This window comes from Suillus fuscotomentosus (assembly GCF_016647785.1).
Source record: "Suillus fuscotomentosus strain FC203 chromosome Unknown F5891scaffold_51, whole genome shotgun sequence".
Classification (NCBI taxonomy): domain Eukaryota; kingdom Fungi; phylum Basidiomycota; class Agaricomycetes; order Boletales; family Suillaceae; genus Suillus; species Suillus fuscotomentosus.
The window spans coordinates 87,936-108,759 of record NW_024539563.1 but is presented as its reverse complement, the minus strand read 5'-3'; the positions used below and the strand labels follow the sequence as shown (position 1 = coordinate 108,759).

Below are 20,824 nucleotides of genomic sequence, written 5' to 3'. Positions count from 1 at the left end.
TCAACGTTATAGCACTAATCGCCTCCGAGTCATACCTCCACTAGTTTTGCGCTGTGCTGTCCTTCAAGTCAAGGTCTAGGCTTGTGAGCACTTCCGCCCCTGTATTGAATGTTACTAAGCAAGTAGGCTTCTCATCCTAATAAGGCCAAACACCCACTGTACATTTCTGGGTGCCTCGAGGCTTGACCAGTACTACTTACTACGAGAAGACACTCAGGCTGTCTAAGCTGAAACCGAGCTGAAACAACTCATAAATTTATTGGCAGGAACATCATGACCTTCGTATAATTTTACTGCTTATTTGCCTTGTCGCCCATCATGACGCAGTTCGGTCGTACCTCTCACCTGGGTAATCATCCACTGCCACACCATCGTTGTTTCTGGTATCCGCCACTAGTATCTCTACCTGCTTGATCTTATCAGCCACTTGTATCTCAGCTCTCCTTGTTATTCATATCCCAGCCAAAAAATCACAACATGGCGCTTCAATCTCGTCCAGTGCCTATGAATGCTTCGCCGCATCACTCCAAGGTCAAGGTGTCCCTGACGCTATCCGACCCCATATTTGTGGCTGGCAACAATATTTCTGGAAAAATGGAAGTCGAATGTCGCGGCGATGGTGATTGCGGTCTTGGAATTGGTCTTATGATGGTCGAATTATTCGCCGTCCAAGGTTTGTTTATTCCATTCATTATCGCATAAACCACCAACTAATGCTTCATGCATGACCCAGAAATTACGTCTCGTGACCACTCAGGCACTTCCACCTTTATTCATTCTCGCAGACTGTTCCAAGGGCCAGGACTCCCGCCGTCAAATGCGATCCAATCTGACTTCGATCCTCCAGGAGAATCGCACCTTCCGGCCCATTACTACCCTGCACGTCGTGGTCTCACTACATTTTTCTTTCGCTTTCCCCTCCCGCCCTCGTCCCCCGCCTCAATATCATTCGGTCCTGCCCAAATACGATACGAAATACGAGCGAGCGTTGGCGTTGCTTGGAGAGGAGAGAAACGCCTCGTGACTGATCATCAATACGTCAATATAGTCGAATATTGCGATATACGAGCACCGTCGAAACGCCCTCAAGGGTTTGCTGTCGCCGAGGGTGGAAACATCTGGGCCCAAACTTTTGTCACGAATGGTCCCATCATTGCTGGAGAGGTCGCTTGCGTCGAGTTACAGCTAAAGAATCATTCACTCAACTGGGTTCGTTGTGCTGGTTCTTGTTTTTTATGGGATCAACTTAGCATAAATCTTGCAGACGTGTGGGATTACGCTCACACTTTCCCGTGAACTTCGACTATCGTCACCTTCTGTGGATAACGACACATTTAAGATAACCGACACAGTCACCGAGGTCGAGTTCAGGAGTCACGAGTATATGGTCCCCCCTGGCATTGAGGGCGTTGCCAATTTGGTGATTAATATCCCTCGGTCTTCCCGTGGATCTCGCGGTGGTGCTCGCGTCGGTGAGAATGGAAACACAACTGACTGTTTGTTTGAAGTTCGTTGTAGCCTGAGACTCCGGATCGATATGCCTATTGGGAGGTGTGTTGTGTCACTCATTCTTGGGCAACGCTTTGAACAAGTACCTCCAGCGAACCTGTCATAATCACAATTCCGCTGGTCATTCACCATCCTTTGGCCGTACCTAATGCACACGCGTCACCCTACGCCATCCCTGCCACTTCACCACAGCCGTATGCATCACCTCCTACACATGCTTATCTGCTCCCACTGCCTTCTGGTGCTTCCTACGTGGATCCTCATTTTTCATCACAGCAATACGACCCACTACATACGTACTGGCCACCACCGTCTCTAAGTGCAGATTATAAGCCTTTGACTCCTGCATTTTCGGAGCAGCATTATCCTCGGGATTTATTTCCATCTAATCCACACTTCCAACACTATACACCACCACCGCCTCGACCAGCATCAGCCGAACCTCACTCTCAGATGCCGTATTATGATACAAGCTTACCATCAGGACTTCCTACATCAGTAGCTCATCTTCTGCTGCCTCATCCACCTATTTCATATCACCCTTCACAAGCTGCCGAAAGCAGCCCTCAGTACCTCGCAGATTCGGAAGAGGGCAAAGGCACTCGTGCATCTCGCATCTCTCAAACGCTGCGTCTATCCTCTCGACACCGCTCAGTCTCACCACTATCGCACAGGTTTTCCTTACCTCAGCCCTCTGCTCAACACGTGTCCCCTGGTCGCCCGTATGGTGCAATTCAGATTTCCACCCTTCCTAATCCTTACGACTCTCAAAGTGCCTTACACTCACCACGCCCCATCCCATCACCAAAACAGTCCTACTCAGGCCCATCTCCACGCAGCGAAAATGTGTGTGCCCTGGAACGCATGGCAGACGAAGTCGGCAGGCATAGCGGCGATCTAAGTGCAGATCTTCCAAAGTGCGCGGCAGACGTAGACTCGAACGTGGATAAGATGCTCCCTAGTCCTCCTGTTCCATCTGGCAAACGACCATTACACGTTCGACAGCACGTCCAGGCAGCATTTTCCGATATTACTGTTCCTGGTTGCTCTGCGCCCAAGCCTGAGTTGGGATCTGCTTACCCCCTTCCACCGATGCCGCCACTCGCAGCTATAACTCCTGTCAAGTTCCCGCGCGCACCGTGTGAGTTATCTGGCCTGAGCACCAATTATATCAAGGGCTCCCCGCAGGAGAGCGGCTTGGACGCCCTCGAGCGGCGCCTACTCGCAGAGGTAGGGACGCGCCGCCAGGACGTAGGTGAGCTGCGCCCGGATGTGTGCAGCGTGGTGCAGCCAATTAAGATTCCGGCCAGTGGGGCTCCCGCTGGTGTGAATGACAGTACCATATCGAGCCTGACGCTTGCGGATCGTGACGCTTTTCTGCGAGGTGACGAGGACGAGCGGGAGCAGGAGCAAGAGCAGGATCATGATTCAGATGAGAGAACACAGCACCGAGGTGGCCGTCACAGTCAAAGTGATGATGAACGCGAGGTGCGCACCCAGAGGGGACGGGGGAAAGTAAAGAGCAAACATAATGATGAGGATGATGAGAGACAGGTTACGCAGAAGCGGGAGCGGAAGAGAGGCAAGGTGGGTGATATGCGGAAACTGCGTAGTGAGGTCAAAGGGCGGATTGCAGCATGGCTAGGGGAGATCGATACAAGCCCACCACTTGTGGATGATTCGTTATCTATGGTGTCGCCCGCCGCATCCCACTTCGTTCCCATCACTGACAACAAGCCTTTCGCGCCACCGTCATTGTCAGAAGACCTGTTACCATTGTCAGGCAATCAAGAACTTGGAGGAATACCCTTCGACAACGACGTTTCTGCAGCTCCCAATCCACGTTCATCTGGCTTCGTGACTATTTCTACGCTCAAGGCCGCTAGCACTGGACACTCTACTGCGCCTGCACCGGAAAATGTGCATAGTAGCTTTGATGCAGAAAAGAAAAATCCCGCCGCGGAGTTATTGGCACCGGGTCCAATCCTGAGAAGGATGTCCACTGGCCAGTCAGCCACTGTAACACCTATTGGCTCTTTTTTGAATGCTCCGCTCGCAGGATCGAAATCCCCTGACATAACAAGGGCTGATCTCATATCCACAGTTACTCCTCATTTCTTATCGCCTCATCACTCGCGCCATTCCCCTAAACCACCTAGCCCAGAGGTGATCCGCTCTGCACGCGGAGGGAAAGGTGGCAGAGTCACTGAAGTTGCTTCGTTATGGGCCGCAAAAGCAGATACGACTCAGATACAGGCGAAGAAACATGAGGCTTCTCAGCCCTTGAAGAAACCTGTTAACCATGGTAGAAAATTATCCGTCAGGTCCCCACTGTCAACATCGCAAACCCAGGGTCCGGCCGATACGAGCAGGGAGGGACGCGGGAAGGCCACGAAAGCAACAACAGTTCCTGCTGTCATTTCATCGTCTCATGCTGTGCCCATGCTTTCATCTACTGCTTCTCTTGCTCGTGCATCACCCAACCCCAGGACCCCAGCATCCCGTCCTCTACCTCCAATGATTTCGGAGACGATATCAAATCTTAGAAGTGTTGTTAAGACACCCATCCCCAGAGTTACTCGCACCCCTAGTGACCTTGGATTTGGTCAGGCGCGTCTCAGGGACTTAATCAAGAAATATCAAGGATAATCTGCTTGTTCGTTACTGTATGACCAATGTATGTGCTACTTTGACTTATGTTGTTGTTTTATTTCCTTTACTTGTTTTGTTTTTGTTGTCTTTTTGGCACTGTCTCGGTTGGTTTGCGATTGATCACAAATAGATCATTCGATGTATGTTTTAATTATACGACTAGACACGAGTTCGAATCATTATGGGTTTAAACCTGATATTGGAGTATACCGTGTGCGTGAGATTCATAAAGCCATCTTGCCCGCAGTTTATAAAATGAGATATCAGGTGCATACAGATCACGGGATCGACGGACTCACTTCGATAGGAAGTAATATCGTCAAGATGGCTGCAACCATAAATAACGCAGCAGACACAAAGACAGGACTGCAAAATACAAAAGCCATTATCAGCTCGATAAAGATGGATGCGATCACGACGCACCCATTTGCCGTGTTTGCTGATGTAGTGCCACTGAGCGGTGTGGTGGCAATCTTGATAAGAGGGGCAATAAGTCCGCCGATGCGGTTCAGCGCAGAACAGAGTGCGTCGCCCGTCCCACGGTGAGGTGCCGGGAAGACCTCTGGGGTCTACAAGGTTTGGGGTCACATTTCAGGATCTTGGGCAGCTCCAGTACATCACTCACATATGCATACAAGACTCCATACATCTAAAGGAAAAGAATTAGTGCATGATACTCAACTCAGTAAGTCAATCGCACCGCATTCCTGTGTGTATGTTGTCAGCATATGTGGTTTATGAGGTTAGTGTTGAGTACGCACTGGGTAAGACCAGAAGCACAAGAATACCCGAGTACTGCGGCCGTCGTCTTGCTCGTTGTGAACAAGAAGAGGAAGAGTCCAGTCAGCATAGTTGACACGGCCAACACAAGTTTCCGTCCCCCTACGAGCCACCGACCAGAGCCACGAGTATAATCAACGGTCGCACAGGCAATGAGAGACCCGGGGATGCCAAGGACAGATACGATCGAGTAGTTGCGGTATGTCTCGCTCACACTTGACGAACCGGATGCCGAACCTTGTGCAGAAAGATAAAGTGGGAGGTAGGCATTGAAGAGTGGGTATGCGATGCCAATCAAACTGAACATCCGCAAGTCAACATGGACGAACACAGGCAATTCTTTAGGTACATACCCCCAGATAACGATGATAAGGGTCGTGTTAATTACCAAGCGCCTGTTAGAAAAGAGCGGACGGACGTGCGAGCTGCAGCGGACTCAGCAACTGATATAATTTCAGAGCAGACGACATACAGCGACATTTTAGAAAAGGAATTCCAGACGCTAGTGGACAAATTCGGTACCGGCTTAGATGTTGTGTCACCAGATATTGCCTGCAGATCTTCGAGTTTGAGTGTAATAGTCCTACCGTTACACCTTGCAATATGTTCCAGGACCTGCAGAGACATTCCGCTGAGCCTGACGACAATCAGTAGCATTATGTTAAAACCTTAATGGCTTCTTCGTCACGACCTTGCGCCACCAGAAATTTTGACGATTCCTGCACGTCAAAAACAAAGAAGCGACATATAAACATCAAGAATGTCAAAGCCCCGCTAAGTAGAGGAATTAGGTAGAACAGATGCAGTTGATGTAAAACATACAGGGTATATCTAGAGACAGGCGTCAGCATCAACCTTGTATACGATAATGTCACTAAGACGTGACTCACAATGTGTATCGCCATCCCATGTTGTCAGATTTGGCGCACTGGCCACTTGGTATCGATGGGTTACAGGAGAAGTTGGCAATAAAAGCCCAACTGATTAAAGATGCTACCAACTGTCCCAACGCCCACCAGACTGACAGAAGAGTTAAAGTCCACTAGGAGTCGGATATTAAATACCTTAACTCTGATAAAATATCGCGGCCAACGACGCACCTGATGAGACTGTGGAATATGTTCCAAATACAAGGCGCCTTCAGGTACATGGATGATAAATTATGAGGGTGTCTCTTGGTCAGAACATTACTTACCATCAACAGGCAAACTGCAAATACCAACAGTGATGTCGAGTGATTAGATCCATTTTTGGCCTTACAAACACAGATGTGCTCACTTGCCGCCGATGCCAAAGCCCATGCATGCTATAAGGGAACAAAATATCACAAAATTGGGTGCACCTGCTGCTGCCAATCCAAAGAGGCCGGCGAGAAAGAGTGTAACCTTTTAGTCAACAATCAAAAAGTCTCCCACATGACTTTCAGTGCATAACTTACATTGAAAGATAATGTTCTTCCGACAAGGTCGGCCATAATGCCCCATGTTGTGGCTCCAACAATCAATCCAGCGAATTCTGCCAGGACAGCGTACTCGACCCGAAGCGGGTTAAACTCCTGTTGTACCTGGGGAAGCACGATTGCCAAACCTTGCAGCCAGAGATCTAGTAGCAGCAACCAATTAGATGAAACACGTGCGATATATGCAACTTTATCTCACTGTCTGCGAGCCATCCTAGACCAGTAATAACAAAGAGCTGCCATTGATAACGACCAAAGCCAATCCTGTTCGGTGGAATGGGCTTGGGTTATCTATCACAAAATCGTGACTGTGCTCAACGCACTCTTCTTGAAAACATCTATTGACTGATTAAATGAGTAACAAGTCACCAATTGGTACATGAAAAGAAAAAGAAAAATTCCCTGCTTACTGAGATTACACTTGAGCTGATAGTCCCTCCCGATACCTTCTGCAGGACTGACTTGAGACAAGATATCATAACCGAGAGCGACTTTATCCTCTTGCACCGCAGCGTCTGACTCCCCATGAGTGGCGGACATATTTCAAGGGATAGTGCTCAGCTATAGAATGTCAGACGCAAATATAAAGGCGAGGGACAAAAGTTCTGAAGCAGGGCTGCTATATGAACTTTTCGTGAATATCATTTCTCGCCTGCGAAACGTTTTAGGAAGTGAGAGCCATGTGTGTACGAACTGCTAATATCCTTGGCGTTTAAGAATTGGTGAACGTTTCATCTTTTGCTATAACAAGTGAGTCAAATGACCATCCCAGGTGTCCCGCCGCAAGTTGACCACAAGAATCTAAAAAAAGAAGCTATTTGATTTTGGGGACCGGTTTTACATAAGACTCCGCCCGACCTGACTCAGCCAAAAGTTATTTTTATCAAACATGACATTGTTACTCTCATCATCGCCGGCTTCCAGTGATTGCGCCATAATGCTAGTCAATGAGCGCTGAGCATGGGTCTTGAAATTGAAATATGATACCGTCTTGGGTACTAGTCTTATAATCCTACCGTCATGACCATCGACAACGTCCTGGACTCCGAAGTCCTCGCTCAAAGCGGTGAGGACGCGCAAGATGAAGGAAACACTTTGTCAGCTGCGGGAGCACCAATAGAGAGGGTAACAACAATTCACTCGTGTCCGGTAAATGCTCAAATACTCATATCGTCTGCAGAACAATCCCTTGGGTTACAAGGTTACATTACTGTCCTCTGTTATGCTCAATCTAGGGCGAATGCTCGGCGCAGGAATATACTCTGTTCCGGGCGTCATACTGAATTCTGTTGGCTCGGTCGGCCTACTCTTCGTTTTCTGGCTATTAGCTCCTCTGTTTGCATTCGGAGGTCTCATGGTATACAGTGAATACGCAAGTATGTTCCCAAAAAGATCCGGGGCAGAAGTTGTGTACTTGGAGCAGGCATATCCGCGTCCAAAGTTTTTGGTCCCAATCATGTTTGCTGTAACCTCAGTCCTTCTGTCGTGCGTACTACTATTTGCATGTTCGACGAGATATTCATGGAATTGCTTTTACGCTGATCAGTTTTAGCGCAACAAACTCAATTATATTTGCCCAATATGCGCTTACAATTTTCGATGTCCCCATCACTCCCGAAAGGCAAACCATTGTTGCTTTAGCAGTCTGTGCTGCTGGTATGGCTCGTGAGCTTCTTAAATTTCTTGCGCCAAGGTACAATCTGGAACTTAACCACGCAGTCGTCGCCCTATCAACGAAATGGTCTTTAAGAGCTGTGAACATTCTTACTGGGTTGAAGGTTCTTTCTCTTGTCTTGTGAGCGCATCGTTTACCGTCTTTTATGTGCTAATAGATTGTGCTTTTAGCTTGGTCTTCACGGGCGCCCTCGTACTTGGTGGTTTCACCCACATCAGCGATCCGTATGCCAATTTTCGGTCACCTTTCAATGGTAGCACGACCAATCCAAATTCTTTGGCTACCGCTCTAGTCAAGACTAATTTTGCATTCGCTGGTTGGAACAACGCATTTAATGTTATTGGGGAAGTCCATACGCGTGACCCTGTCCGCACAGTACGCAAAGCCAGCTTGCTATCGCTGCTTTTAGTCGCATGTCTTTTTTTCTTTGTCAATGTTGCTTACGTGGCAGCGGTGCCAAAGGACGAGATAAGAAATTCTGGGCAGCTCATCGCGGCTTTATTTTTCCAACGTGTATACGGAGAGAGCTTCGCAGGCAAAACCCTGCCGATCATGGTTGCTTTAAGTTGCTTCGGAAACCTTGTGTGTGATCCTTCTATTTCGTGTGCCCGATTTGCTCATAAAATACATTTTTAGATCGCCATGGTGAGCAATGTATTTGGAAACTGCATAATGTGAAGACTCATATTCTGCCAGGCTGTTGGTCAGACACGCGCATTGCGTGAGATTGCCCGTCAGGGGCTACTCCCGTATCCAAGATTTTTTGCATCGACCAAGCCATTCGGCACGCCATTGGGACCCGTGTGTCTGAAGTACTTTCTCACAGTCTTCGTGATGGTCGCCCTCCCAGCTCGAGATGCATTTAACTTCTTGCTGGACTTGGCTTCTTATCCGAATTTAGTAGGTATTTTATTCGACCGCGGCGTACTGTGTGATCAACAAATTGCAGGTGTTCCATGTTGCAACTGCTATAGGATTGTGGCTTCTTCGAAGGCGGCGAGCGCTTGCTGGACTTGCACCTTCGAAGTATCGTGCGAGGCATATTTACGTTTATCTTTACCTGCTTAGCTCGATATTTCTTCTCATAATGCCCTGGTATTATCCTTCAAAATAAACGCCTTGAAGCAGAACTGATTGTTTCGACAAGGATACCACCGGAACCTGGTCATGGCGACGTGTCTTTCTGGTACGCAACGTAAGTCTAATGTTGTTGCCTTTCTGAGTCTACATCTGACCACATCCATTATTCAGTTACTGTGTGGTGGGCCTGGGTGTCCTTGCGGTGTGTACTACATTTACAACGCGATTTCGCATAAAACTGACCCCTTATAGATGTGTGGAGTCTATTACTGGCTGTGGATTATTGTCTTGCCATGGCTAGGAGGGTATACCGTCGTGGAGGAGGTGGAACGATTGGAAGACGGCGCGTTGACTGCACGGTTGACACGCAAATACCACCCTTCAGCTGCAGACACTGATAACGGAGAACGACAACCACTCATTGCCAGTACTTGATGAACTTGCATAATTGTAGTAACACTTCTTGTAATGTAATGCTAAAGCTCATCATCCTTGTATTAGTATCATATATAAGTGGTCCCGGTGCAGACGCGACTCCCACATCAAACCTAGCTTCAGAGCGTAATGTGTTATGAGTTTGCTCAAATCGCCGAGGGGTCATTCGAAATCAATATTTACATTCACTTCTGAAATGCTGACTAACGGAAACTGCCGTACTGTGTAGCTGGATTTTTCCGTCGTTTTGAACAGCCTGGCTCAGCTTATCAGAATATTTCGATCCTGGAATATCGAGGACATCTCGGACTTCGACTTTTCGCCCCATTCGCCCCGTTCGTGCCATTCGTGCCAAAGATTATATAATTACAAGCAGTCCGCTCGCCTGCGGACGATACATCTTGATTTGTTACAGCAATAAAGATTTGTAAACTACGTTCGCAGTCTCCCTTTCCTCATTCAATGCTGACCACAACGTTCGACCTACTTGTCGAAAGTCTCCCAGTCCTATCACGGGAATCCCTCCGAAAGGTTTGTTGTAGATGTTCATGATGCGTCGACAACGCTGGTCCACGCACTCCCATGCTGCTTTTTTGCCATCGGTAATTCATCCCAGATGATAGCAGTTGCATTCCAAATGAGATCTGCTCTTGGCGAGAACAGGTGGATAGTGGAATGGATGTCTGTGCTCTCATCGGTGACTGGGATACCAAACATGTAATGAGCCGTGCGACCACATCTGTGTGCTGTTGCGCACAGCGCGCTGCTTCCAATGATGAGCACGATGTGACCGGATGGCAACTAGATTCAATGTAAAACAAGAGGCACTTACCATCGAAGAACTTGCATCATCTGCTGACTTTTCTCGATCAATATTGCGAGCCTTTCTCTTTCGATGAGCTTCTTCTTTGGCTTCTTGAGCAGCTCGCCTCACATTAGCCTGCTGAGCTTGTCTGCGACGTATACTGACAGGCAGAGAGGAAGAAGGCCCAGCCTCAGCCTGAGCAGGGTTTTTATTCATAGTACTAGTAGTAGCAGTAACTGTAAGCAGGTAGGAATACCATGTAATCGCACTTACAATCTCTTGCAATGAAGGCAAAAACGAGTGATGCTACGACAAAGATATGGGGAGTTCGATAATATCGATATACAAAGACGCAGAAATGCAATCACTTGCAAACGAATGCATGCAAACAATATCCACACACGAACAACGTGCAATCACAGAACATCACACAAATTTCCATTTCGTGGTCTACATGAAGTGATGATGTTTACGACGGGTACTTTATACCCAAAGGTTCGAAGTTGTATGTGTCGGGTTGTCGGGAGGTACTAGGCTGAAACAAAGCATCATAGTAGTCACAAATGTCATGGACTTTGTCTATTACTAATCGTGGGAAAGAATTCGGCATGAACACGAATGGGGCGAATGGGGGCGAAAAGTCGAAGACTGAGACTTTCTGGGAATATCCGGCCCATCCGAACATCCGACCCATGGCTGACTTAGCATCACGTGTAGTTCCCACGTACTTGATACGACAGCAACATGTAAATGATAACCAAAATAGGTAAGCACGCTTGCGTGCTCACTGCGTGCATTGCCAAAACCTTCATGCTCGCTGTTGTACACAGTGAGCTCAATTATTTTACCATTTTCACACATTTTTATATATAATTCTTTTGCATGTCATTAAATATTATATATTTCGCATACTCATAATTGAATGAATACTACAATGGCTCCTGATATTCCAGGATCGAGATGTCCTCTCCACCTCATTCTTTGGGCCTCAACCTATTCTAAAAAGGCTCTTGAGAGTTGGTCACAGTGTCAGCCACGACATGTGCGGCAGCACTGTGAGTCATGTGGTAAGTTGTGACCATGATATTTATTATACATGCAAGTGGGTCTAGTGCTGCTGAAGTCCAGTTCAGTCTGGTTCTTGGGCCAAATTTTCTGAACGCCAAACCGAACCTATGGTTTGGTTTACCTCCAGCTTATCGTCAATCAAATGTGCTGAACTAAAGGTCAACTGTTTTTGGTATCTCATTCCCACCTCTCCACCACAAACAAGTGAGCCTGAGAAGCATAAGACTGTCACCCACATCAGGAAAACCGGCAGCTGCTTTTCTCACTTAATTTACTTAATTTTTCGTAACGGCAACTTAATACACTACTTTTCCAACTTAGTGCACTTTTGCAAAAGTCAATTAAGGGTGCGCTTGCGCTCACAACCAAAAAAGCAAAAAAAGCAAAAAAAGTAGTATTAAGCGCAATAAGTAATACATGGTACTAGTATTAGCCTAGGACTAAGAATCATATATTTGAAGACGATGTGAGGGGAACGTCAAATGCAAAGACACCACTCGCAGAACCAGTGGCCAAGCGCTTTGAGCTGCCCTGCATTCATGGTTCGTGGTAGTACAGAGCTGGCATTACTTGTTGTCCAAACAAAGAAGTTGCCGTGAGATGCTGATTATCAAGCAGTAGCAGCTGTTACAATAACACTTTTCCCCTACTTCTTTTTCCTCTTTGTTCCATAACATGCTTTCCATCTATGATCACTTACCTTTCTTGGATCATGTACTTATATCTCACGACTACCTTGGTCCGTGTGCACATATTGACTTATTTAAGCACGTGTATTAGCTCTGTAGAACTTCACTTGAATCTTACTAGGTTTTACCCAGAACTTCCTTTGCTTAAGACCTCCAATCTTAAGTCGTCTGAACTAGCATTCTTAGTTGAAGCACTTCTTTGATTAAGTCTTTACAGAACTCCTTCTTTTCTGAAGGACTTTACGAATCTCAACAGTCCAAAGACTCTGTCGAGTCTCTGTTGTTAGAACTATCCTAGTTCGTAACAGCAGCATCAGTAAAATCTTGACATTGAGACTCAAACATTGTCTACTCACCTATAACCTACTATACACGAAGATTACGAACAAGATGAGCCCTATGGCCCCCGTAAGTGGCCTGCACGCTGTGTATATCGTGGATCACTGACACGATTGACAGCGAATCGCCCGATTCCCGAGACCTCGTCAGCCACCAATGGCACCACAGATCTACTACGGACGAGGGTGGCCTGTCATGGTGGATCAGCCGGAAGTGCCAGCAGATGTGGCGGTTGGGAAAGATGTAGCTGGAGGGGTGAGGGTAGGGTTCTGGAGGAGATTGAGGGGGTTTTTGAGTTGCTGGGATCGAGTGTCGATCGAGCATATGCATGGTGCAGCATAATCCTTGAATTCCTGCAAACTGGGGCAAGGTAAGCGGTATATCTCATATATGACGAGTTAGGGATTTACCTGTTGTAGAAACTACAATACAGAGAGGAACAAAAGATGCTCCTAACTGTATCTAAAAAATGTCGTAGGTCGAGTGTTGCCTAGTCTGCGTTACTTGAGGAGACAAGTGCATTCGACCCTAAAGGGGAAGTGAGTGCAGCAAAGATCTAGAGGTATGCGCTGAAGCGCAGCGCGGGAACACGCGCGCGTATTAGCGCGAAGCGTGGGAAAGCGCGCGCGCGTATGCGGAAATGATAGAGACTAAGCTTAAGTGATGATATAATGCAAGATAAGAGATGTGAGTGCGAGATGTAAAGGAATAGAGATCTACTATGTTCTGCTAAGTAGTAAGTAAGTAGTAATAGGTAAATGGGAGGTAAAGTAAGGTAAGGTGAAAAGTAAGTGAGTAATAGTATGTACTGCTGGCGCTTATATAGCGCGCCTAAGTGCGGTCATGCAGAGCCGAAGCACTACCGAGTAGGTATGTAAGGATATATATGGGTGAGAGTCCATGATAAAAATAAAGGTGGAACACTATGCTAATAAAGGAAATGGAAATATACGCACTAGGGAGCTTGGTGGACAGTGGATGGATGCATCTGGATGGCTGGTGCTATAGGGCGCGCAAGTGCGGGAATGGTGCGTGTTGCGCGGGAAAGCTGCGCCTCATATAGGAATTGCTGTGAACAGTACACAGAGTGGTGCTGCGAGTTGGTGCTGTATACTCCCTTAGTGGAAACTGCCATATCACGCCATGAGAGGCATGAGTCTCTATACTGTTCATGTTGGATAATGTTTTTAAGTGTTGTGAAATGACTTGCAATGATCTTCTGACAGTGAACAATGAGTGCGAGTTTGGCGAGCGTAAGAGGGCGCATGCACCCATCCAAATGATTCATCCGAGATGGCCATTTATCTGTTTGACCGTTTCCAGTGAGTATCATACGAATAGTCCTACCTAGGATGCAATCTCAAATGCATGATGATCTGCAAACTTGTTAACATAGAATGCTTGGAAAGTGTCATATGAGTCATAGTGCTTGAGGTCCCGTGGGATGGCATGCGTTCCGTAGATTGGGATGAGGTGTGCGGCCCAGTAAATAGCATCAACATGGATGATTCCAATCAACGGTGAATGGCCATCATTATACAAAGGTTTAATGATCCACATTCCAGTGTCCTCATCAGGTCCGTTGTCAGCTTTGTCAAACAAATGCACTACAGCGCATGGGTATGAAACTCCCTCAAATGTGAAAGAGAAAAAACACATTACATGGGCTATCTCCATACCTCCCATCCCTTCGACATCTGCATCTGTGTTCACAAACACACAGTCATACCGGGGTGCCTCGTTTCTCCATACAGGACAGGCATGAATATGCTCCCGGCGCATGCCGCCAATCCCACTATGGTTGCTGGGCGCATAGAATATTGAAGATGCAGAATTATAAACTTGAATTGTATCATTGAATTGGGGACAACTTGCAAGTGGGACTTCAGAGGGAGAGCACTGATCATTTGGGTTCACTTGTTCAAATAGAAATCGGCAGAGGATGTTGTAGAGATGGGGGATATCGAGTTCTGCAGATAAGTCGGGTATAGTTCATGCGTGTTTGTATTCTGCATGATGTTGAAAATCATATAAGGTATTCACTGTCAAATACGAACTGGCTTATGGATTGTCTTCGCCAACTGAACATGGGCCTGCACCAATGTTGGGCCACCAATAATTTCACCCTCTTCATTGTCACCCTGTGTAGTAATGTCGAGGTCAGGAAGTAGTGTGATGTTATTCTCATTGGGTTGGTCGGGCTGATTGGCGTCAGGCATACTATTTAACCGCAAACGCTCTAGCAAAGTTTTAAGTAAATGATAAAGATGATAGCACTACCACACTCACTTAATGCCCGAAGCATTTCTGACAGACAGGTGCCATTCAGCATCCAATGGCTCTTGAAATCAATACATGAAGCTGCAAGTTTATCGAGATGCTGGTTTGTCACCAGCATTTGGCTGAGGGCTTTGTAGTGACTTGAGCACCTCCATGGTTCCTTGACGGCTTTGATGTGCTTTGTCTCAGTGATTGAGGAACAAAGGCCATTGGGTGCACCAAACAGTCAGATAAGGAGGACGTAATGGGAACAAGAATGTTGTCGAGGGAGGGAGAATGTAGGTACAATGCCTATGGACTCAAAGACCTTCCTATAATGATGGAATTGGTCAAGGGTGTCCTGGATTTGAACCAGCATAGATTCTGTAATGATATTATGCCGGACAAGATAACAAAATTCAAAAAATGCACAAAATGTGCGAACCACATCCGTTGGGACGTGACCTTCAATGGCAGGTAGATAAACCTGAACTGTTGTTAGTCTGGCGGTAGCAACGTCCTAGAAATAATGTTGAACTTACCTTCATAAGCACTTTCAAATCATCCCCAGTCCATTGTTTGAATCCTTGACCTTCTGGGAAACGTTGAAGACCTGAGAATGAGGCAACCACAGTGATCCTTCAATGGCATAAGCTTTGAAATACTAAATGAACTTGAAAGAACATACCTTTGATCTATCTCATCTTGAATTTTCTCTGCTCCTTTCTTTCCATGCATATGGAGCAAATATTTTCCAACCCACTCAACTAAATGATCCTTGGAGGTTCCTTTAATCAACTGATGTAGCAGGTCCGGCGCGATAAGTTGGTGTATATCAGCTTGAGGAAAATCATTTGTAAATGGCTATAAAGGATTAAATTTCAACTGCAGTACTACAAGATGCGTTACTTGTTACGACATGTGTCGCGTGCAGACTGGGATGATCTAACAGCGACGATCACAACAGTGATATCTCGTGCTGAGAGTCCGAGGTCGGCTTCCACAGAAGAGCGGAAGTTGCGTACGCTTGCGGAGGCGAGCGATGATAGCGGTTTACAGGCAGAAGGGGTCTCAAGTCCTTCTGAAGGTACGGATCTGATGTCAAGCAGGTAGCTTTAGCAAGACAAGGAGTTCAAGGTAAAACCCAGTAGGATTAAAGTAAGGAACATCTACTTTAATCGTCGACCTTATATAAGGCTACTCTATCGTATCTAAGCTCAGCTTGAAGCTGGGTTCTAATCTGCTTATCTATCGAGTCAGAGATACCATGCATGAGGCAGGCTTCTATCTAGGATAAGGACCGCGAGGCGTCCTTCTATCAGTACATGAGGCAACACGAGGCTTGCCTTCTATCTTGATATCATAAATAGGTCTTCTAGACCTATGTCGTCATGTGTTCGTCATAGCGGTCCAGACCGCTTATCTAAGCCGGCATCTTCCGGGCTTCTCTTCTTATCAGTCGTCTGTCATTAAGGCCTAAAGGCCTGGGTATTGTGTCGTTGCCGTGCAAGGTGGCAGAGGGCTGGTCGTGTAGCTGGGGGCTCACGTAGTGACTGTAACATTACTTACGACAAGGTCATGAATGATCCTGTATTCGTCCCACAGGTCTGTAGATGATACTTCTTCGACGAGTGCTTCTGTATGGTCATGATTACGATACAATGACTTGGCATCCAAATTTTTGTGGTGTGACATACACCTGTAATAGCGGTAAGGCAGAAGGTATTTAAAATTACTTCTAGGAACATACCTTGGACACCAAGAGCGCACTATACATGCTAATAGAACCTGTTCTTCGTAATCTGCAATATATGGTCCAAGCCCATAGATAACACATCGATAGTGCCCATCGCCAAAGTGCACAACCTCTGGTTTGGTCATGCCAGGCCTTAGGTTCTCAAGAATCTTCGAGATAGACAAATGAAAGAGTTGCCGGCGATATTTCTGATATGTGGGGCAGGAGGCGTGCTCCTTTGTAGCTGCTCAACTGTAGTTAGCACAGAACAATAATAGTAGGATGATGATTACTTTTTGGCATAGCTAGGAAGCCAATGATGGCAACATGTCACAACCCAATAACGAATTAACGCTGGGCAGAGACTAGGACTCAAACAAAGAATAATCATGCAGAGGAAGTAGGCAGCAGGTATGTCTTGGTATTGCTCACTTGGAGATACAAGAGGTTTGAACTAAAGAACTACTGACTACGACGAGCTACCTATATACACATATTGAAACTGAGATCGAAACTGAGTATGAACTAACTAACCAATCAGAATAATTAAAGGTATCGTACGATTCTATATATAACTATGATGTCATAACATGTGCCGCAGCCGCAGTAAGACTCTGGAACATTCCAAGAGTGTCGCGAGGCATGACATCAACATCTTCGGCATTGTCCGATAGATCACGTGATTCTGGTAATTCTACAATAGACACAATAATAGGAACTTCTTCAACAGTAAACATATTCTTAGGAACAGGCGCTGTGACTGGGCGCTTAAAGGACTTAGAATTTAGGAATGAATAATGACTTGTATTTGGAACTCGTGACATTACCCCCTCTCTAGGATGAGCGTCATCGCGAATGAAACTAGGACGAATAAACTTCTTGCGCCATTCCAAAAACTCTTGGGTTTCGAACACCGATTTATTAATTTTGCGGGGATTTAATGCCTTCGGATTTTGCCGGTGAAATTCTTGAACGTTCAACCGTGCATTCTCAAGGTTTTCCTCAGGTTCCCATGTCGCTTCTTCTATCGGATATCCTTCCCACTCTACTAGGTATTGGAGTTTTGATCTGTGCAGTCTCGAGTCTAGGACTTTTTGTACTGTCCATTCGGAATCGCCTTCTGATAAGATCTCTGGCGGCGGACGATGATGTGGAGGTCTTTGGACTAAGGTCGAGGGGGAATGCGGAGTGAGTAATTCTACATGGAATACCGGATGAATCTGATATTTTGCTGGAAGGTTCAGGCGGTAATTTACATCACCCGTCTTCTCTAGCACTTCAAATGGACCAAGTCGTCGATCAGAGAGTTTCTTATTTGGTCTTTTCTGACGAATATTTTTGGCGTTGAGCCAGACCAGATCTCCTTTCTTGAATTGTGGTGCGTCTTTTACTCCTTTATCGTAGAATCTCTTCATCCGCTCATTCGTCATTCGCAGCATACTTTCTGCGTCTTCCTTTGCCTCTTTCATTACATCCACTCATTCATCAGCTGCAGGTACTTTAGAGTTGGAAATTGATGAAAAAGTAAACTCTGGATCGTATCCGTAGAGTACTTTGAATGGACTATGACCCGTTACAGTGACAGAGTTATTGTGAGCGAATTCTGCTATCGGAAGCCAGTCTACCCAATCATTTTGGCGGTAAGACGTGAACATTCTCAGATATTGCTCTACTTCTTGATTGATTCTCTCTGTTTGTCTGTCTGTCTGAGGATGATAAGCCGTCAACATGTTCCATTTTATGCCTAGGCATTTCGACACTTGTCCCATAAACTTGGAGACAAATTGTGTCCCTCTGTCCGATATCACCTGTTTCGGAGTTCCATGGTGTTTCCATACGTTATCCAAGAAAAGTTTCGCAATTCCTCGAGCGTCAACTTCCTTTTTTGTAGGCATGATGTGCGTTTGTTTTGTGTATCGATCAACGACAACAAAAATAGAGTCGAACCCTTCGCTTTTAGGCAAATCTACTATCAAATCACAAGTGATTGATTGCCAAGGTCCCGCTGGTATTTCATTTGGCTTAAGCGGACCATGTGGTTGCGTTGGGTGAATCTTCGTTGCTCTGCATCTATCACAGCCATCTACGTAATCGTGGACATACTTTGTCATTGAAGGCCACCAATAATTTCTGGAAATCAATTCTAAGGTTTTGGCACGTCCAGGATGTCCAGCCGGTGGAGAGTTGTGAAACAACTCCAATATCTCTCGGCGGATCTCTTTATCGTTTGGAACGTAAACCAGTCCTCGGAATAACACCAATCCATCCTCTACATTCCACTCTTCGACTCCTCTACGCAATTGTACCGGTGCTGCTTTTAGCGTTTGTAGCGCTTTAGCGACTTCAGGTTCTCGTTCTGTGCATTGCCTTATCTTTCTCAGCAATTGTTTTTCTCCTTGCACTAGAACTTGACCTCTTTTAGCAGCTTTTACAGTAAAAAACTCCGGTTTTAACAAAATACGATCAGAATTGTCGTTTTCTACCCCCCCTCTGTGGTCTTCTCTCCAAGAAAGCTTATCGGCCTTATCGTTGACTACACCAGGCTTGTGTTGGAGCGTAAATTCATACTCCGCCAGGAACAAACTCCATCTGGCTTGCCTTCTTGTCAACTTTTGGCTCGTCATAAAGTACTCGAGATTTTTATGATCCGTCCAGATCTCCACATGATGAGGCTTTCCCTGCCCATAGTGCCTCCACTCCTCCAATGCTTGAATGATTGCGAGTAACTCTTTGTCATGGATGTCATAATTTCTTTCTGCATCATTCATTGACTTGGAGTAATACGCCACGGGGTGCCATAGGTCATCTTCCATTAGTTGAGATAGAACCGCTCCAGTTGCATAATCAGAAGCATCGGTTTCTATTTTCATCTTTTTCTCAACGTCAGGCATTACTAGGATCAGAGCTGATGTAAACCTTGACTTCAGTTCATCAAAAGCATCTTGTTGTTTCTCCGTCCAGTCCCATTTGACATCCTTCCGTAATAAATCATTCATCGGTCTAGCGATGTCCGAAAACCCGAAGATAAATCTTCTGTAGAAGTTGGCAAAGCCCATAAATGCTTGAATATCTTTAACGCATTTGGGTACCGGCCATTTCATTACTCCTTCTACTTTCACAGGGTCCATTTGAACACCACCCTTCTCCACTATCAACCCGAGGAACTCGACTTCTGTCTGTTCGAAGCTACACTTTTCAGGCTTCAGATACAGATCATTCTCTTTTAGTCATTTCAGTACCTCTCATACAACTTTTCGGTGTTGCTCCCTATTGCCATTCGTGAATACGAGGATATCATCGATATAGACAACTACGGTCTTTCCATCAATTAAATCTCTGAATATCTCGTTCATCATGGTTTGAAACGTGGCAGGGGAGTTTGTTAAACCAAAGTACATTACGGTTGGTTCGTGGTGACCAAACGGCGTTTTGAAGGCCGCCTTCCACTCATCTCCTTCTTTCATGCGAATATTATTGTACCCCCATCTTACATCCATCTTGGAGTACATCGTGGCACCGGTTAAAGCATCAATTAAATCTTGAGATCTCGGTAGCGGGTATGCATTTTTAACCGTCTTCTCATTGAGCTTTCTATAATCCATCACCGGTCTCAACTTGCCATCTTTTTTGGCCACAAAGAAGAAAGGTGCTGCCACTGGAGATTGTGAATTTCTTATACGTCCCAGTGCAGTCTCAGCTTTTAACCAATCTTTCAAAGTGTCCATCTCCTTGGGTGATAAGGGATAGGGTTTCACATTCGGCGGAAGATCGCCATCATCTTTAAGATCTATCGCATGATCCCACTTCTTTCTTTCAGGGAAGCGCTTAGATTCTTCTTCTGAGAAAACTCCCAGGTACTCGTGAAGCCAATCGGGAACCATCTCTTCGACCGATTTCTTCACCTTCATTGCTTCTTCTGCAACCTTCTGCTCCGTGGCAACCGAGGCTTTATATTTGATCCATTCTCCAGGATACTCTTCGTCTTCTATTTCCTCAACCGTCGCCCTCTTCATCGCCATGTCTTCTTCATCATCCTCTTCTGTGGGAATCAGATCTGGCACTTCTTCTATCTTTTTTTGTTCTTTTCTTTTTTCTTTATTTTTTTGTCTTTGTTCTTTTTTAGTAATACATTTAACCGGGCAACGAGAAAGTGCAAAACGTCCAGCATTCCAATCTATTTCTGGGTTGTGATATCTTAGCCAATCTATGCCAATAATGACATCATCATTTCCTAAGTCCGTAACCATGAAGGCTGCTTGATCCTCAATATGGTCACCTATCTTTAGACCTAGATCTGCGTAATGCGTCATCGATCCAGCGGCATTTAACGAGCCATCGA

At 46.0% G+C, this 20,824-nt stretch overlaps 5 protein-coding genes across 5 annotated transcripts; 2 read left to right on the top strand and 3 right to left on the bottom strand.

Annotated features, from left to right (window-relative positions):
- The first annotated feature begins 12 nt into the window (after nt 1–12).
- Nucleotides 13–4,266, top strand: F5891DRAFT_1051327 (uncharacterized protein). Its single transcript, XM_041362489.1, has 5 exons — nt 13–83; nt 145–673; nt 734–1,209; nt 1,265–1,551; nt 1,602–4,266. Exons 2-5 carry the CDS (start codon nt 478–480, stop codon nt 4,156–4,158), a joined length of 3,516 nt encoding a protein of 1,171 aa, XP_041222433.1. The 5' UTR covers nt 13–83; nt 145–477; the 3' UTR covers nt 4,159–4,266.
- Nucleotides 4,267–7,193, bottom strand: F5891DRAFT_1051321 (major facilitator superfamily domain-containing protein). The gene is made up of 18 exons (XM_041362488.1): nt 6,811–7,193; nt 6,724–6,745; nt 6,600–6,664; nt 6,380–6,543; nt 6,220–6,326; nt 6,137–6,150; nt 6,042–6,079; nt 5,832–5,983; nt 5,764–5,772; nt 5,610–5,715; nt 5,414–5,556; nt 5,295–5,366; nt 4,923–5,240; nt 4,862–4,868; nt 4,787–4,810; nt 4,585–4,730; nt 4,463–4,527; nt 4,267–4,411 (listed from the first exon to the last, which is right to left on the bottom strand). Exons 1-18 carry the CDS (start codon nt 6,938–6,940, stop codon nt 4,386–4,388), a joined length of 1,608 nt encoding a protein of 535 aa, XP_041222432.1. The 5' UTR covers nt 6,941–7,193; the 3' UTR covers nt 4,267–4,385.
- Nucleotides 7,194–7,485: 292 nt separating this feature from the next.
- F5891DRAFT_1051285 (amino acid/polyamine transporter I) lies at nt 7,486–9,694 on the top strand. Its single transcript, XM_041362487.1, has 11 exons — nt 7,486–7,525; nt 7,581–7,885; nt 7,947–8,065; nt 8,120–8,195; nt 8,246–8,657; nt 8,712–8,720; nt 8,772–8,975; nt 9,025–9,170; nt 9,223–9,270; nt 9,327–9,357; nt 9,408–9,694. Exons 2-11 carry the CDS (start codon nt 7,623–7,625, stop codon nt 9,588–9,590), a joined length of 1,491 nt encoding a protein of 496 aa, XP_041222431.1. The 5' UTR covers nt 7,486–7,525; nt 7,581–7,622; the 3' UTR covers nt 9,591–9,694.
- Nucleotides 9,695–10,026: 332 nt separating this feature from the next.
- Nucleotides 10,027–10,549, bottom strand: F5891DRAFT_1051282 (uncharacterized protein). Its single transcript, XM_041362486.1, has 2 exons — nt 10,423–10,549; nt 10,027–10,356 (listed from the first exon to the last, which is right to left on the bottom strand). Exons 1-2 carry the CDS (start codon nt 10,440–10,442, stop codon nt 10,137–10,139), a joined length of 240 nt encoding a protein of 79 aa, XP_041222430.1. The 5' UTR covers nt 10,443–10,549; the 3' UTR covers nt 10,027–10,136.
- A 3,289-nt stretch (nt 10,550–13,838) lies between these two features.
- On the bottom strand, nt 13,839–16,631 carry F5891DRAFT_983081 (uncharacterized protein; the record flags this gene model as incomplete). The annotated part of the gene is made up of 10 exons (XM_041377290.1): nt 13,839–14,098; nt 14,171–14,295; nt 14,409–14,500; nt 14,549–14,730; nt 14,781–14,955; nt 15,196–15,270; nt 15,293–15,389; nt 15,439–15,614; nt 16,320–16,449; nt 16,501–16,631. The coding sequence occupies 10 exons, from the start codon at nt 16,629–16,631 to the stop codon at nt 13,839–13,841; spliced, it is 1,443 nt and encodes a 480-aa protein (XP_041222429.1).
- Nucleotides 16,632–20,824: the final 4,193 nt, after the last annotated feature.

Bases quoted from the DNA above. Each gene is read 5' to 3' on its own strand.
- F5891DRAFT_1051327 (XM_041362489.1), top strand. From the start codon at position 478: ATGGCGCTTCAATCTCGTCCAGTGCCTATGAATGCTTCGCCGCATCAC. The intron at 1,210-1,264 runs GTTCGTTGTGCT...TAAATCTTGCAG, and splicing joins AGAATCATTCACTCAACTGG to ACGTGTGGGATTACGCTCAC. The intron at 1,552-1,601 runs GTGTGTTGTGTC...AAGTACCTCCAG, and splicing joins ATCGATATGCCTATTGGGAG to CGAACCTGTCATAATCACAA.
- F5891DRAFT_1051321 (XM_041362488.1), bottom strand. From the start codon at position 6,940: ATGTCCGCCACTCATGGGGAGTCAGACGCTGCGGTGCAAGAGGATAAA. The intron at 6,544-6,599 runs GTGAGATAAAGT...TGCTGCTACTAG, and splicing joins TCTAGGATGGCTCGCAGACA to ATCTCTGGCTGCAAGGTTTG. The intron at 5,557-5,609 runs GTTTTAACATAA...ATGTCTCTGCAG, and splicing joins GTGACGAAGAAGCCATTAAG to GTCCTGGAACATATTGCAAG.
- F5891DRAFT_1051285 (XM_041362487.1), top strand. From the start codon at position 7,623: ATGCTCAATCTAGGGCGAATGCTCGGCGCAGGAATATACTCTGTTCCG. The intron at 8,976-9,024 runs GTAGGTATTTTA...AACAAATTGCAG, and splicing joins TGGCTTCTTATCCGAATTTA to GTGTTCCATGTTGCAACTGC. The intron at 9,171-9,222 runs GTATTATCCTTC...TGTTTCGACAAG, and splicing joins TTTCTTCTCATAATGCCCTG to GATACCACCGGAACCTGGTC.
- F5891DRAFT_1051282 (XM_041362486.1), bottom strand. From the start codon at position 10,442: ATGATGCAAGTTCTTCGATG. The intron at 10,357-10,422 runs GTAAGTGCCTCT...CATCATTGGAAG, and splicing joins ATGATGCAAGTTCTTCGATG to CAGCGCGCTGTGCGCAACAG.